Source organism: Centroberyx gerrardi, chromosome 4 (assembly GCF_048128805.1).
Source record: "Centroberyx gerrardi isolate f3 chromosome 4, fCenGer3.hap1.cur.20231027, whole genome shotgun sequence".
Lineage (NCBI taxonomy): Eukaryota > Metazoa > Chordata > Actinopteri > Beryciformes > Berycidae > Centroberyx > Centroberyx gerrardi.
This window is the reverse complement of record NC_136000.1, coordinates 35,022,998-35,038,836: the sequence shown is the minus strand read 5'-3', so window position 1 is coordinate 35,038,836 and position 15,839 is coordinate 35,022,998. Positions and strand designations below refer to the sequence as shown.

Sequence of the window (15,839 nt, the reverse complement as noted above, 5' to 3'; positions counted from 1 at the left end):
CTTTCCCGAACCTGTGTCGAGAGCTGGAGATAAATGAAACCTCCGATTTTAAAAATGTCGCTCGGCTCTTTCCTGTTCAGTTCCACATGTTGAAGGAATTTATCAGTCCAATCATCCAGAGGCAAAACACGAACTACCAATCAGAGTGATCTCTCTCACCGACGGCTCCGACGCCGATTCAACATGCTCAATCGGCCGAAAAGCCGCCGACAGGGTCCGACTAGTGCCGACGGTGCAGGACACACCGCAAAAACTAGGGACACCGACGCTTACCGACGGCCCGACATTGGCCGACGGCCGACTGTCGGTTTGGTGTGTCAGGGGCTTTAGACCCTAAATGCACACAAGGAAAAACTCTCAGGAAAAAACTTGGAAGAAACCTTGGGCGGGCTGAGGCAGATAGGGATCCCCCCCCCGGGACGGCTTAGCGTGCAATAGGTGCCGGGCAAAGCATTGACAGAGTCATGGGCAACAATGATGACAAGAGAAAACAGAGAGAGACAAAAGAAGGGGAGGAGCATGCGGCGGTGAGGGGGGGCTGAGGCCAGCAGTAAAGGAGCGAGGGCAGCAGTCGTAAATCAGCGTCCAGGAGGGAGCACGGAAAGGAAGAGCAAGGCAGCACTGACGACGAAGAGCCAGGGCAGCACCCGTCACTGCCAGGTAGAACACTGACCTGGAGTCAGAGAGGAGAGAGAGGAAGCCGCGTACACACACACAACACACCCAGACACACACACACGTAAAGAAGAAGGGGGGAAACAGCTGCAAACAGAACACACAGGGTCAGAGACACAAAAGGGGGCAGCAGCATCAGGGATGTGGGAAGGGACCGAGGCCGGCGCTGACGACCACTGGACTGCACCGGATGTCTGAAAGGGGGAGAGAGTAAGGGGAGAAGCAGCAGCAACAGAACACAAGACAGACACGTTGGGTGGGAGCAGGACCAGGCCGGCGCCGACGACCGGCCGGAGCAACACCTGTCCACTGGCAGGTGGAGCACTGGACCGGAGTCTGAGGAAGGGGAGAGAAGCAGCTGCACACAGAACACACGGAGTCAGAGCACATCGGATGGGAGCGGCAGTAGGGATGGGACTAAGGCATGCACTGGCGACCACTGCACTGCACCGGGGTCTGAGAAAGGGGGGAGAGACAGGTACACACAAAGACAACGAACACACGGAGAGAGAGAGATCCAGGTGGGAGCAGCGTCAGGGATGGGACTAAGGCCAGCACCGAAGACCATCAGGGTCAGAGGAATCTGAGAAAGGGAGGAGAAAACCAGCCGCGCACACACACACACACACACACAGAGCTGTGCAGAAGCAGCACAAGACCCAGACGTATTTGGGCACAGACACGCTCATACAGACAGCAGATAGGAAGTGATTAGACACAGTGTAGCCAGAGGGCATCCCTATGCTTATGTTCCCAACGGCAAATTTCTATATAAATACTGTCTAGGCTAGGGTAAGAGAGAAGACTGTGACGAGCCCAGGCCAGCGGTGCTAAGGTAGGTCGTATGATTGCGAGAAAAGATAGGTTTTGAGTCTAGATTTGAAGATTTCGACAGAATTAGCTTCCCTGACTGTAAGAGGTAGCTGGTTCCAGAGATAGGGAGCTCGGTAGGAGAAAGCTCTACTGCTTGCTGATTTTTTCTTGATTCTAGGGACAATAAGGTAGCCAGCGTCCTGCGAACGGAGGGCACGAGATGGAATATAAGGGATGATGAGGTCGGATAGATATGATGGTGCAAGCCCATGTAACGATTTATAAGCTAACAGAAGCACCTTAAAGTCAGAAGCACCTTAAAGTCAGATCTGGCTTGAATTGGGAGCCAGTGAAGGGAGGTTAGGATAGGAGTAATGTGGTCATATTTTCTAGTTCTGGTTAGTATTCTGGCAGCAGCATTTTGCACAAGTTGTAGTTTTTTAATACTACAGTTAGGTAGGCCAGAGAGTAAAACATTACAATAATCGAGTCTTGATGAAACAAAAGCGTGTATTAAGGTTTCAGCATCCGCCGTGTTTAGCAGGGAGCGAATTTTCGAGATATTACGAAGATGGAAAAATGCTATCTTAGTGATTTCCTTAATGTGAGCATCGAATGAGAGAGCTGAGTCGAAAGTAACGCCAAGGTTTTTAACTGTGGGACTCTGGGTAATTAAGCAATCCCCAAAATTTAGAGTAAGGTCTGAAACAAGAGGTAGTTGGGTTTTTGGGCCAACAACCAGCATCTCAGTTTTGTTGGCGTTTAGTCGCAAGAAGTTTAGTGACATCCAATTGGTGACAGCGATTAGGCATAATTCTAGGTTTGAAAGTTGTAAACGGTCTTTCAGCTCTAGTGTCTGCCCTCTTGGCCCTAGCCCTTGTGTCTGCCATGGTCTGCACCTGTGTCCTGGTCACCACCCCTTTCACTCCCCAGTCCTGCCATCCTCCTGCCAGCCACTAGATGCCCTTGGTCTTTCCTCCCTTCTCTGCTCCTTCCCTCCACACCTGCCTGTAATCAGCTCATCACCGGTCTCCTCACCTGCTTCCTATCAGCCACAGTATTTATCCCCAGTTTGCCATCCACTCTCCGCTGGATCATACATGCTGTTCATGCAAAGACTCAGCTACCATTCTGCCTGCCAGCCAGACTCCAGCCTCTGTCTCCAGTCCTCCTGCCTCGTCTGCTTCCCTCATCGGATCAGTTCAGCTCCCTGCTCTTTGGAACCTGCTCTGCCTGGCTCTCCTCAGCACTTTCCCTGTCCTGCCTTGGCCCAGCTTCGCGCCTTTTCCTCAGCTCCAGGGCTCCGACTGCCTGCCCGGGTCCTTGCTCCAGCTTCCAGCTACCAGCTACCAGTACAGTAAATAAACTGTCTTTTGAACTGTGCTCCAGCCCCTTGTGTCTGTGTCTGCATTTTGGGTCCTCACCACACCTCACCGTAACAGTATGATCCAGCCAGTCATGGACCCAGCAGACACACCCTCACCAACTGGATTACAGACTATTTCCCTTTTTGCTTACTTTGCCCGTCAAGCAGCCTTGTCTGCTAGCAATCGGCCAGCTAGCTTCCTGCCTGCATCTTGCCACGTGATACAGCCTGCTAACCACCAGCCTGCATCGCAGCCTGTTTCCCGGCCTGCTAGCCTCCAGCCTGCACCTCGGTCTGCACTTCAGACTACTCGCAACCAGCCTGCACCCCGGACTGCTCGCAACCAGCCTGCACTCCAGTCGGTTAGGCTCGGGTTTGTGAGTCTGCAGCCTGCCTGTCCTGAGCCGGCTAGCTCACTACCTACCTGTCCTGATTCTGCATTCCCTGAGATTAATATGGATCTGCTGTGGAGCCACCCTGACGTCCAGCAGTCACCCTATGAAGGGACTCGCCTTGCCTTTTTCACGGGGAACCGCGGAGTCTCCAAAAGGAGGCGAGGTCCCCATGGCTCCCGACGCCACTGGCTCTCTCAGCAGCCCAGCGCCACAGAGCCTCCGCTGCCCAGCGCCACAGAGCCTCCGCTGCCCAGCGCCACAGAGCCTCCGCTGCCCAGCGCCACAGAGTCTCCGCTGCCCAGCGCTACAGAGTCTCCGTTCCCCAGCGCCACTATTGATGTCCAGACTGTCCCTGCTGGGCTGCAGCAATCTCCTGCCCCTGCTGAGCTGCAGCAATCTCCTGTTCTTGCTGAGCTGCAGCAATCTCCTGCCCCTGCTGAGCTGCAGCAATCTCCTGCCCCTGCTGAGCTGCAGCAATCTCCTGTTCCTGCTGAGCTGCAGCAATCTCCTGTTCCTGCTGAGCTGCAGCAGTCCCCTGCTCCTGCACCGCGGAAGCTCCCGGTCCCCGAGCTGCGGCGGTCTCCTGTCCCTGCTGGGCTGCAGCAATCTCCCGTCCCTGCTGAGCTGCAGCAATCTCCCGTCCCTGCTGAGCTGCAGCAATCTCCCGTCCCTGCTGAGCTGCAGCAATCTCCCGTCCCTGCTGAGCTGCAGCAGTCCCCTGCTCCTGCGTCGCGTAAGCTCCCAGTCTCTGAGCTGCGGTGGTCTCCTGTTCCTGCGCCACGAAAGCTGCCAGTCCCCGGGCTGCGGTGGTCTCCTGTCCCTGCGCCGCGGAAGATCCTGGTCCCCGAGCTGCGGCGGTCTCCTGTCCCTGCTGAGCTGCAGCAATCTCCTGTTCCTGCTGAGCTGCAGCAGTCCCCCGCTCCTGCGCCGCGAAGGCTCCCAGTCCTCGAGCTGCGGCGGTCCCCTGTTCCTATGCTGCAAGAGCTTTCTGTTTCTGAGCTGTTTGAGCCTTCTGTTCCTGGGCTGCAACTGTCTTCGGTTCCGGTGTTGCAGCAATTCGCTGAGCCTGAATTGCAGCAGTCTTCAGTACCAGTTCTGCTGCAGTCTCCTGTGGCTGGGCTCCAGCAGCCTCCTGTTCCTCTGGCTCCTCCGGCCATGCCTGCCGTCATCCGGCCAGATTCCCTACCATCGGCCGCATTTGCCGACGCCCTACTATTCCCCGTCGGCCATCTCCGCCGACGGCCACTGCAGGACTCCGGTCCTGCATTCCAGTCCCTGGTCAGCTCCAGCGACTCTAGTGATTCCAGTGCCTCTAGTGATTCCAGTGACTCCGATGACACCATCGACTCCAGTGACACTGACTACTCCAGTGACACCGACAATTTCTATGTCTCCTGTGACTCCTGTAACACCGGTGCCGGTCCTGCTTTCCAGTCTCCGGTTTCCGGTCCTGTACTCCAGTCTCCGGCCCCCGGTCCTGCTTTCCAGTCTTTGGTTTCCGGACCTGCACTCCAGTCTCCGGCCTCCGGCCCTGCACTCCAGTCTCCGGCCTCCGCCCCTGCACTCCAGTCTCCGGCCTCCGGCCCTGCACTCCAGTCTCCGGCCTCCGGTCCTGCACTCCAGTTTCCGGTTTCCAGTCCTGCACTCCAGTTTCCAGTTTCCGGCCCTGCACTCCAGTCTCCGGCCTCCGGTCCTGTACTCCAGTCTCCGGCCTCCGGTCCTGTACTCCAGTCTCCGGCCTCCGATCCGGTACTCCAGTCTCCGGCCTCTGCTCCTGCATTCCAGTCTCCGGCTTCCGGTCCTGCACTCCCGACGCTGGAAGCTGATCCCGCAACCTGCCCCGACCTGCAGCCGAATCTTCTGGTGCTTGCTGCATTTCCTGACCTCCAGCTTCGTCATCGACTTCCTGACCTCCAGCTACGTCGTCGATCTCCTGAGCGGCCCAGCCAACGTCGTCGACCTCCTGAGCGGTCCCGCCTACGTCGCCGGCCTCTGGTGTGGTCCTGCCTACATCGTCGACCTCCTGCGCGGTCCCGTCTGTGTCGCCGGTCTCCTGGTTATCCTCCTGGGCGACTCCGCCTGTGTGTTCGTCCTCCTGCCCGTCCTCCAGAGCTGCTCCGCCACTCTGGTCGTCCTCCTGCCCGTCCTCCAGAGCTGCTCCGCCACTCTGGTCGTCCTCCGGCTCGTCCTCCAGAGCTGCTCCGCCACTCTGGTCGTCCTCCTGCTCGTCCTCCAGAGCTGTTACGCCACTCTGGTCGTCCTCCTGCCCGTCCTCCAGAGCTGCTCCGTCACTCTGGTCGTCCTCCAGAGCTGCTCCGCCACTCTGGTCGTCCTCCAGAGCTGCTTCGTCACTCTGGTCGTCCTCCAGAGCTGCTCCGTCACTCTGGTCGTCCTCCAGAGCTGCTCCGCCACTCTGGTCGTCGTCCTGCTCGTCCTCCAGAGCTGCTCCACCACTCTGGTCGTCCTCCAGAGCTGCTCCGCCACTCTGGCCGTCCTCCAGAGCTGCTCCGCCACTCTGGCCGTCCTCCAGAGCTGCTCCGCCACTCTGGCCGTCCTCCAGAGCTGCTTCTCCTACGTCGCCAGCTTCCAGGTCGATTTCCGGAGCTGCTCCATCCTCGTCGCCAGTATCCAGGCCATCGTCCAGACCTGCACTGCCCTCCTGTCCAGCCTCCAGGCCATCCGCCTGAGGCTTCCTGTTTGGCCTCTGTTCGGCCTTTGTCCTGACCCCGGGCCACTTGCCTCCAAATCCCTCCTCCAGGCCCCCCCCACCCACCCTGCTCGGTGTTCCTGTTCAGCTTGGTGGGACGTCAGGAGCCGTCCCTTGAGGGGAGGGTACTGTCATGGTCTGCCCCTGTCTGCCATGATTTTGCCCCTTTCAGCTCTAGTGTCTGCCCTCTTGGCCCTAGCCCTTGTGTCTGCCATGGTCTGCCCCTGTGTCCTGGTCACCACCCCTTTCACTCCCCAGTCCTGCCATCCTCCTGCCAGCCACTAGATGCCCTTGGTCTTTCCTCCCTTCTCTGCTCCTTCCCTCCACACCTGCCTGTAATCAGCTCATCACCGGTCTCCTCACCTGCTTCCTATCAGCCACAGTATTTATCCCCAGTTTGCCATCCACTCTCCGCTGGATCATACATGCTGTTCATGCAAAGACTCAGCTACCATTCTGCCTGCCAGCCAGACTCCAGCCTCTGTCTCCAGTCCTCCTGCCTCGTCTGCTTCCCTCATCGGATCAGTTCAGCTCCCTGCTCTTTGGAACCTGCTCTGCCTGGCTCTCCTCAGCACTTTCCCTGTACTGCCTTGGCCCAGCTTCGCGCCTTTTCCTCAGCTCCAGGGCTCCGACTGCCTGCCCGGGTCCTTGCTCCAGCTTCCAGCTACCAGCTACCAGTACAGTAAATAAACTGTCTTTTGAACTGTGCTCCAGCCCCTTGTGTCTGTGTCTGCATTTTGGGTCCTCACCACACCTCACCGTAACATATGTAAATTTGAGTATCGTCCGCGTAACAGTGAAATTTAATACCATAACTGCGGAAGATTTCACCAAGAGGTAGCATGTAAATGGAGAAAAGCAAAGGTCCGAGCACGGAGCCCTGCGGTACGCCAAAGTTAACTTTAGAGTAATCAGATATAGTATTTTTATGTGAGACACAATGCGTTCTGTCAGATAGGTAGGAATTTAGCCAGGAAAGCACAGTCGCGGATGCCAACGTAGCTCGCTAGGCGGTTTAAGAGAATATTATGATCGACTGTATCAAATGCCGCACTCAAATCAAGTAAGATAAGAACAGAAGAAGAATCGGAATCTGAGGCGAGGAGTAGGTCGTTTACCACTTTTGTGAGAGCAGTCTCAGTGCTATGTAGAGACCTAAAACCAGATTGAAAGGGTTCGAAGAGACTATTACACGAGAGGTAGTCAGTTAGTTGGGTAGAAACTATTCTTTCCAAGACTTTAGAGAGGAAGGGGAGATTGGAGATTGGTCTAAAGTTATTAAGATCATCAGGATCAAGGTTGGATTTTTTGAGCAGAGGTTTAATTATGGCTGATTTGAAGGACGAGGGCACAATGCCAGAGGAGAGAGAGGTGTTAATGATATTGAGTAGGGGGGGGCCTAATATTGGGAGAAGTTCCTTAACCAACTTAGCCGGAAGAGGGTCAGATAAACTGGTTATGGATTTAGAGGAAAGTACTAATTTAGAGAAGGTGTCTAAGGAGACAGTCTCAAATTGCGAGAGTACGGCGGTGGTCTCTATTGCGGCTAATGCACGAATAGGAGAGGGATCAGCGCCCTCGGTGGGTAAAGAATTGCTAATTTCATCTCTAATAGAGTCAATTTTGTGATTGAAGAAATTAAGAAAGTAATTTGCGGTAAACTGAGAGCTCGCTACAGGGGAGGGTTTGCGAGTAAGTTTTGCTACCGTGTCAAATAGAAACTTCGGGTTATTTTTATTAGTGTTAATAAGATCTGAGTAGTAGGAGGCCCTAGCGGCGGAGAGCGTACGCTTGTAAGTCAATAGGCTATCGCTCCAAGCTAGTCGAAAGACCTCGAGTTTGGATAACCGCCATTTGCGTTCTAGCTTTCTACACGCCTGTTTTTGTGCACGAGTTTCATCAGTGAACCAGGGCGATGGTTTCTTTAGACGGCGGGTTTTTATGAGGAGGGGCGCAACAGAGTCAAGCGAGTCAGTTAGAATAGAGTTGAAGTTATCCGTGAACTCGTCGAGGGAACCAATTCGTTCAGGGAGAGAGGCAAGAGTTTTAGGTAGGAGATCAGCGAGTTTTGTAGTTGTGGAAGTATCAATACGGCGGATGCTGTAGGTATCAACTGGATTGGAATGCCGACAGGGCAGAGCAATTTGAAATTTAATGAGATAATGATCTGATAATGCCGGTGGATACGGCAAAACAACTAAGTCTGACACGTTAATACCACGAGCGAGGACCAGATCAAGAGTGTTGCCGCTAGAGTGGGTCTGTTCGTGAACCAACTGAGTAAAGCCAAAAGTGTCAATTAGGGACGAAAAAGCTTTGCTAAGTGGATTAGTTTTACAATTTAGATGAATATTGAAATCACCGATAATTAGGATGTTATCCCTACGAATTACAAGGTCAGAGAGGAAATTGGAAAATTCTTCTAAAAAAGATGAATAGGGCCCAGGAGGGCGATAAAGGATGATTAGGTAGAAGGGCAGGATACCAGAGTGGTTGAGGCCCATGCTAACTGGAATGGACGGGCGCATAGTGAGCATCTCGCAAGATGAGAGTTTATTACTTAGATCTGGAGAAAGGTTCAGACTCGAATTGAAGATTAGGCCAACGCCCCCACCTTTCTTAGATGTCCGAGCGACATGCGAGTTGGTGAAGTTAGAGGGGGAAGCTTCAATTAATGGAAGAGCATCATTTGGCTTTAGCCAGGTTTCACATAATCCCATTATGTCAATACTATGTTCTTTAATTAAGTCGTTGACCAGCAGGGCTTTGTTAGCGAGTGATCTGATATTGATGAATCCGAGACATATGCGCTTTGTGTTGCTAGTAGGTTCGGGACGCTCAGCAATGCGAATAGGTTTAATCTCAATTACGTTACTACTTTTTGTTCCGTGCGGCGGCCGAGGACGACGGTAGGAGAGACGAGGAAGGGATACAGTGCTGATTTGCGAGTACGCAATAGAGTTCGTTGTAGCGTCAATGCTGCAGCCAGAAGGGTTGATATGAATAAGGTTATGCTGAGAACGTTTGGCTCGGCAATGGCAAAAGGTGGCATGGCGAGGGCGGGACACAGTCAAGATTGGATACACTAAGCTATCTGAGCTATCGGACTCCAAACCCGCACTAGGTGAAATCCTAGCAGGCTGTCTAACAACCTGCGACCCAGCATGCTTTAGGGGAGTGTGTCATGCCTGCCTCAAGCACCTGTCCATGTTCCTAGACAAAATGTGGGCACCCAACCCAGTAGGGTGTATGCCATCAGTCTTAAGCATGCCAGGTTTACCCCAGAAGGAGGGCCAGTTATCCAAAAACATAAAACCCTGTTGCTCACAATACTTGGCCAGCCAGCGATTAAGGGCGACTAATCTGCTGTAGATATCATCATTAAGCTTGTCTCATACCTTACAACCTTCTTTGACTTAATTTGAGTACCCAAATAAATAGGTAAATTGTATACACTATGAACACTACATCTGAATACATAGCAATTTACTAGTGAAAAGGCCAGAACACATAAATAAGTTAATTTCTCTTTGCTCTTAAACAAGCACTGGGAGCATTTTCCAGAGAAGTGTCAGGTGGTTCCTGAAGAGCAGGAGTTTATGTAAAAGAAGAAAGTGCAGTAAGTATCTGAGGCTCAGTGTCTTACAGAGAACAGTTAGCATACAAACATCAACATCATCATGATGATTACATGACGGTGAAAACTATTTCATTTGTGAAGCACTTGCTACAGTGCAGAGGTGAAAAAGATGTTACCAAGTCATTGCTGTCTGATGTATGAACCATCTCACACTGAAAATGCTCAACATTAAGTTCAAAATAAATCTCCTTACCAGAGGGGTATTCCACAAAGGAGGCTAAAAGTGGGAATTACTATGAAAATACTGACTAGTTAGCCTAACAAATCAATCTTGAATTAACTGGTTCCACAAAGGGTATCAGGGTAATTCAAGGCTGTTTTGAACAATCAAGATAATTGTGTACTATAGTATACATATATGTATACTTTTAATTTACACATTCATGTCAGAGTGTTTAACCTATGCATGTGCAAGCATTTCATATGTATGTATATGAGTATACAGGAGTATACATATATGTGTAAGTGTTTCAGATATGAATGTACACAGAGTATACATGTACTATGTACGTGTGTGTTTCATATATGTATATATAAGCATAGTTTGAAATATAGCCTACATAGCCTCTCACAGATTTCACAAAAAACGTCTAGTTCACTGCCCGCAAACACACACACACACACACACAGAAGAAACCAGGTCAAAATCAGAAAACAATGATAACTTTCAACAAACTACATTGGAACTAAAGCCAAACGGCTCAGCCTTACAGGGCTCTGGTCCCTCTTCCTACCTGCTCCATCAGGTTCTGCTGGAGAAGAACAGGAGCTCCCAGCACTCTGCTCAGCTCAGTCTGGGGCCTCAGTCTGGGTAGAGGACACACACACACACACACACACACACACAGAAGAAACCAGTCAACATCAGTGGGGTAGTCATACTATAAGACAGCTACAGTAGAAGACAGGGGTGGACTGGGACAAAAAATTGGCCCTGGCATTTTTGGCCCAGACGGCCCACCACAATCGGTCGGACACCACCCACCAGTACACCATCCTTGCGGTCCCCTTAAATATGCGTACCTACTGTACTATTCCCCCAAACCACTACAAAGCTGAGTAGTAAGTGCCGTGACAAGTGTACCAGTGCAAGTGGACCAGTGTACTCACTCGCTCTTGACTGACTCCCTGGTGATCAGAGGTGGCCGTGGAGTACACAATCTCCGGTCCAGAATTGTTGGAATTCCCTGACAAAGATATGCAAAAAGCTGTACAATTTAAACAATACCATGCTGGTAATGAGCAAATAGTTGTTTATTCAATTAATGCATGGAGCTGTTCCATCTTATTTCATTTGATACTAACTATTCAGTTCATACAGATTTCAAGTATCCAAATGTTGATGATGAATATTGCATAAGGTTTACACAGTTAATAGATCACCTTTTTGTTGTATATTTATGTTCAGAGAGGAGTAATAGTTAGATCTTTGTATGTGATAGGGCAATTAAATCAATGGTGTGCTTGTTTGGGGAGTTTGACCTACAGTTCATGAGTTACAGGTGTTGTATATTATACTGTGGCGGACTCTATAGACATTATTCACCATGATCTGTGGTTTGTATGTTTAACACACACAGTTATATTGTGCGCTTCTCAGGGTTAAGGAGACACAGTCCCTTTAAGAAAGTCTGGTTTTCTGAGTCTGACGTCAGCTCGACGTATCTTGTGTTTTTGAGCGCGAAGTAAATTGTCTTGCTCTGTGGGTAAAAAATAAATGACACACGAGTTGGTGTAGTCAACGAGAGAAGTTGTCTGTCTCAACTTTCCTGCCACTTCTACAATACAGCCTTTTCGCGCATCTTTATCAAGGGAACCCTTAGCCTAATAATTGTAATAATATGATGATGATACGATATGGACCTAGGTCACTCACAGCAACGTGGGCTTAGCCAACGCGATGCTGACAAAATAACGTTAGCTAGTTAAAGTTAGAATAGTCAGCCGAAGTTGCGACTGCATTAGGGAACTATGCTAGCTACAAAAACAATGCCAAATAGCTTATGCTGCGCTATTTGACAACTGACTGAGTGACCACCAGCAGTAGGTGACGGTCTCACTTTATGATAGCGTTACGATTATGTTATCTTATCTTATTATCATCGACATTAATTGAATTAATCATCATCATCGTCATCATGGCATGGCACACACACTCCCTGCGAGTCCCTGTTAATCATGAAGCTACTCCATGCTTACCGCTTCAACTACACTCTCCTCCTGCTCCTGCTCACTCTGTCCCTCGGCCCTGTCATGCTCACTCTGTCCCTCCTCGGCTTCCCTGTCACACGCCTGCTCCTCTGCCTGGCAGTGGCCATGGCCAGCCACCTCTCCTCCTTCAAGTTCCACCTGTTGCTGCACAATGTCGCGTACTGTAGATATTGAAGCTACTGCAGCCCCTGCAGCAAACATGTCTGTTATTTTTACACATTTGGCGGCATCCGCCTCTAGATTTTTTGGCCCGCAACTTCTCCGCACCCCCCTTGCGCTTTTGTTTATCCATTTTGACGCCTTCATCCATCCACAGATTTTTGGCTCTGATCCACGGCATCTGACACGAGAAACAAGAGGATAGAGGGGGAGGGGTGGGGCCGAGTCAGAGATGTGATTGGGCCAGCCCAGTGTCAGTATAGAAAATGAACCAATGGGCCGCTGTCCCTGCTTTATGGGCCGGTCGTTGGCCAAAAAAAAACTTTTTTTTTTTTTAATTAAAAATTATATATTAAATTATATCGGCCCCAAGGTGCGTCCAAGGTGCGTCCAAGGTGCGTCGGCCCACCAGGAAAATGCCCGGTATGCCAGATTACCAGTCCACCTCTGGTAGAAGATAGTAGAGTTGTAGTAGAAGAGAACAGAGTCATAGTACAAGACGTACAAGAAGTCTGTCATGGTAGAAGGTATTAATCAATACAAGAATGCAGAAGTAGCCGAATAATCTTCCCAGTTAACAGTTACTAACCAGTTAATGAAGGTCAGTGAGAGGAGTTCTGCCAAGACAAAACTAACCAAAAACTGACCAAAAAACCTTGTAGGAATCATAGGTAGAAATGCCTCTTTTGAGCAGACATTAACGTTACACAAATCAATAATACAGCTAGAGTTAGCAAACAATTTCCCTATAATATCAAGTAGGCTAACGTTAAGCATGTCTATTAACAAAGTTGCACAGCCTGTGTTAGCCTAGTAGCTAGCTAGGCTACACCTTCGTAGTAGCTACTACAGCACGACCGAAATCGCATTTACCAAACGTCTATATACTGATAAATCGATTACAAGTTACCTGAGCAAATGTAACGTTACCTGTTAGCTGACAGTAACTCAAATGCTGGGAGTTGCTGGCAGCTGTCGGGAGCTTGGTCTGGACTGTCGGGAAGTGAACTGCTCCTCTTCTCTGTCTGTCAGGTCCTTACTGCTGATAGTATATTTCAACTTTTTTCTCGAAATATTCTGACTTTTTTCTCAAAATATTCTGACTTTATTCTTGAAATTACGACTTTATTCTCGAAATTACGACTTTATTCTCGTAACATTATGACTTTATTCTCGAAATTACGACTTTATTCTCATATTTTGACTTTATTCTCGAAATCTTAGATTTTTTTTTTTTTTTACAGTGGCCCTAAAACGCCGTCGTACTTTCCTCCACCTCCTTACCTTGAACTGAAAATTCAGACCTTTTGACAGCAATGATCTGGTTTGTCTATTTAATACAGTAAATAAGCTTTTACAAGGTTTATGATTACAAGCAAACTTGTTGGTGCCATATGAATACAAAGTGCAGCCTGAGTTCTCTCTCCAGCATTTTAATGTTTTATTTTACATGTTGGAAGTTATCTAAAATGTTCTTAACTAAAGGTGATTGCAAAGCTAAACATAATGCAGTTGTGGTTTTGAAAAAAAGAAAAATATGCATTGTCTGTGAAGTGGGGATTTACTTTATTTTCTATGTTTTACTTCAATTTACTACAATTCAGACCTTTTGCAGGCAAAGTTGTGAAATGTCTGTTTAGGGTGAAAGAACATTTTTGAAATATTGTTCTACTTTCTTGCCTGCAGGTCTGTGCAGTTACATTTGTGCAATGTTTTTTAAATTGTTGTTTGTTAACACATGTTAACAATAAATTATTTAAATTGTGACCTGTGATGTGCTTTGTATATAAAAGTAGTGAGTAGCCTATACTCAAAAATATTGAGGCAATGAGTTTCCTCAATTTAATTAAGTGTAGTGGATGTGAAATATCAAGTGTTTTCAGCATTAAAACAAAGTCAACAGGAATTGGGTTCATTAGTTCATCTTACTTACATTAATTAGTTAGATGTACTATTCATAAGTATTGACAACTCAAGTAATTGATTTATCAGAAAGCATGATTCTGAGTTGCAGTAACTAATGCTAGTTTAATTTACTCTAAATTGCCAAATTTTCTCTACTTAAATTTAAAAGTTTTGTTACCTTGTCAATGTTACTTAACAAACTAGTTTCCTTTACTCAGTTTTGTTAAGGCAACGAGTTTCCTCATTTTTTTTAAGTAAAGTGAACTTATCAGGGTTTACAGTGTATGTCACAAATTGTTAATGTCATACATATTATTTATATCTGTTTCATACAGGCTGTATTTTGCTACTGGCCACGGCAGAAAATAACGCTGAAAGTTAAAAGAAGAGAGACACCTGACAAAGCACAGTGGTCCAAATATCCGGCCTCAGTTCTAACATATGCAGGTATTGTAAATGAATATGCGTAAGCTTAGTGGGCTTTGTTGTAGAATTTTGCTGTTTTTTAGACGTATGCACCTTTAATTCAGGCACTGGCTATTTGTCCTCTGTTAGTTGTCTGGTATTGCTTTGAAATATCATATATTAATGTGCTGATTGTCAACCTATCTGCTTGGATCCTTTCTTATACTTTGCAGACAGCTACAAGGAGGCCAGGGAGAAGGTGCAACAAGCCACAGTGACCTCGAATTTAGAGAGTGAGGAGGAGGAACCAATCATCTGGAAGACTAGAATCCCGGCGTGATTCTTTGAGTCCGGTAAAGGTAATTCTGTGATTTTCTTGTAAATATGTAATTTGTGGTCTTGTGTGCATATAAAAACTGTATGCAAAATATGAAAATTCAATTATACTCCGATCTTTCAAAAAATCGGTTTAGCCGTTTTGCTTTTTTCTGATACTTGATGTAAAGTGGACAGAGTTTTCCAAGGAGGTAGCCGACGTCGGCAATCTCCAACCAATCATAAGCTGGCGTCATATACCGCATTCCTGCTCTAATAAAATAACTCCTTCTCTTTGCGTCTGAGCAAATTCACCCTGCGTTTTGTTGTGCGACTAGCTAGCCAAATCTCTGCCTTACCTTGTCTGAACATCTATCTATCTATCTATCTATCTATCTATCTATCCGTTTGTCAGTCCGTCCGTCCGTTTCTCTCTCCACCTATCTCTCTGTCTCCCTCAACCTGTTCCTTCACTTATTCACCCCTCATTAGCCTCATCATGCCCTCGTCAGTTGTCTGCGCTGTCCCTGGATGCCCATCCTCGGATAAATTGAAACAAATGTCATTCTTTCACATCCCAATGAAAGAAGTGGAGCGATGGACCGCATTTCTGGTGAGTCATGGCCACACCAGAGATATACATGAAAAAACCCACGTATGCAGCGCTCATTTCCCCCAAGACCAAAAATTTCACGGCGAAAGCTCTTGGTTTTGCCAAGCGGCTTGTTCTGGTGGACGGAGCGGTTCCTTCTCTCCCTCCGCTTCAGTCTCTCCCTCTCCCGACATCAGACAGCGCTGGTCGGAGCCTGAAGCTAGAACATGTAAGTTGCTGGCCGGTTTCAAAATCAAATTCATTGTACTTTCAATCTAGCTCGCTAGTTAGCTCGCCTCACGTTTTGCTCAGCTTACTAACGTTAATTTTGCTAAATGTGCCATATGTCCTCACGGGTGGGGAGCATTTACATATTTGGGCAGATAATTGATAGCGCTATCTAAGTTGCTGTTGAACATGATTGTGCTATACTAGCTAAAATCTAGCTTTCCAGTGAGGCTAGTTGCTATATAGCCTATTGGTGACAATAAGCTAATCAAATTGTTAGTTTAGGTGGGCAGTCGTATTTCACCAACATCTTTCACACACAGAAGTGCGGTCCGACCCCCCCCATTGAAATCCTGACCAACTATGGTCGATGTTGGGAGCTAGTACCAGCCAGAGCTGCCCATCATCACCAGACGGGACGTTGGTTG

The 15,839-nt window shown here is 48.5% G+C and overlaps 1 protein-coding gene across 1 annotated transcript; it reads right to left on the bottom strand.

The window, feature by feature from the left end:
• Positions 1-1,505: 1,505 nt before the first annotated feature.
• Positions 1,506-3,420, bottom strand: LOC144538582 (uncharacterized). The gene is given in 3 exon segments (XM_078283295.1): positions 1,506-1,814; positions 1,817-2,074; positions 3,367-3,420. Coding segments are annotated over 3 exon segments (621 nt in total).
• Between the last annotated feature and the right edge of the window lie 12,419 nt (positions 3,421-15,839).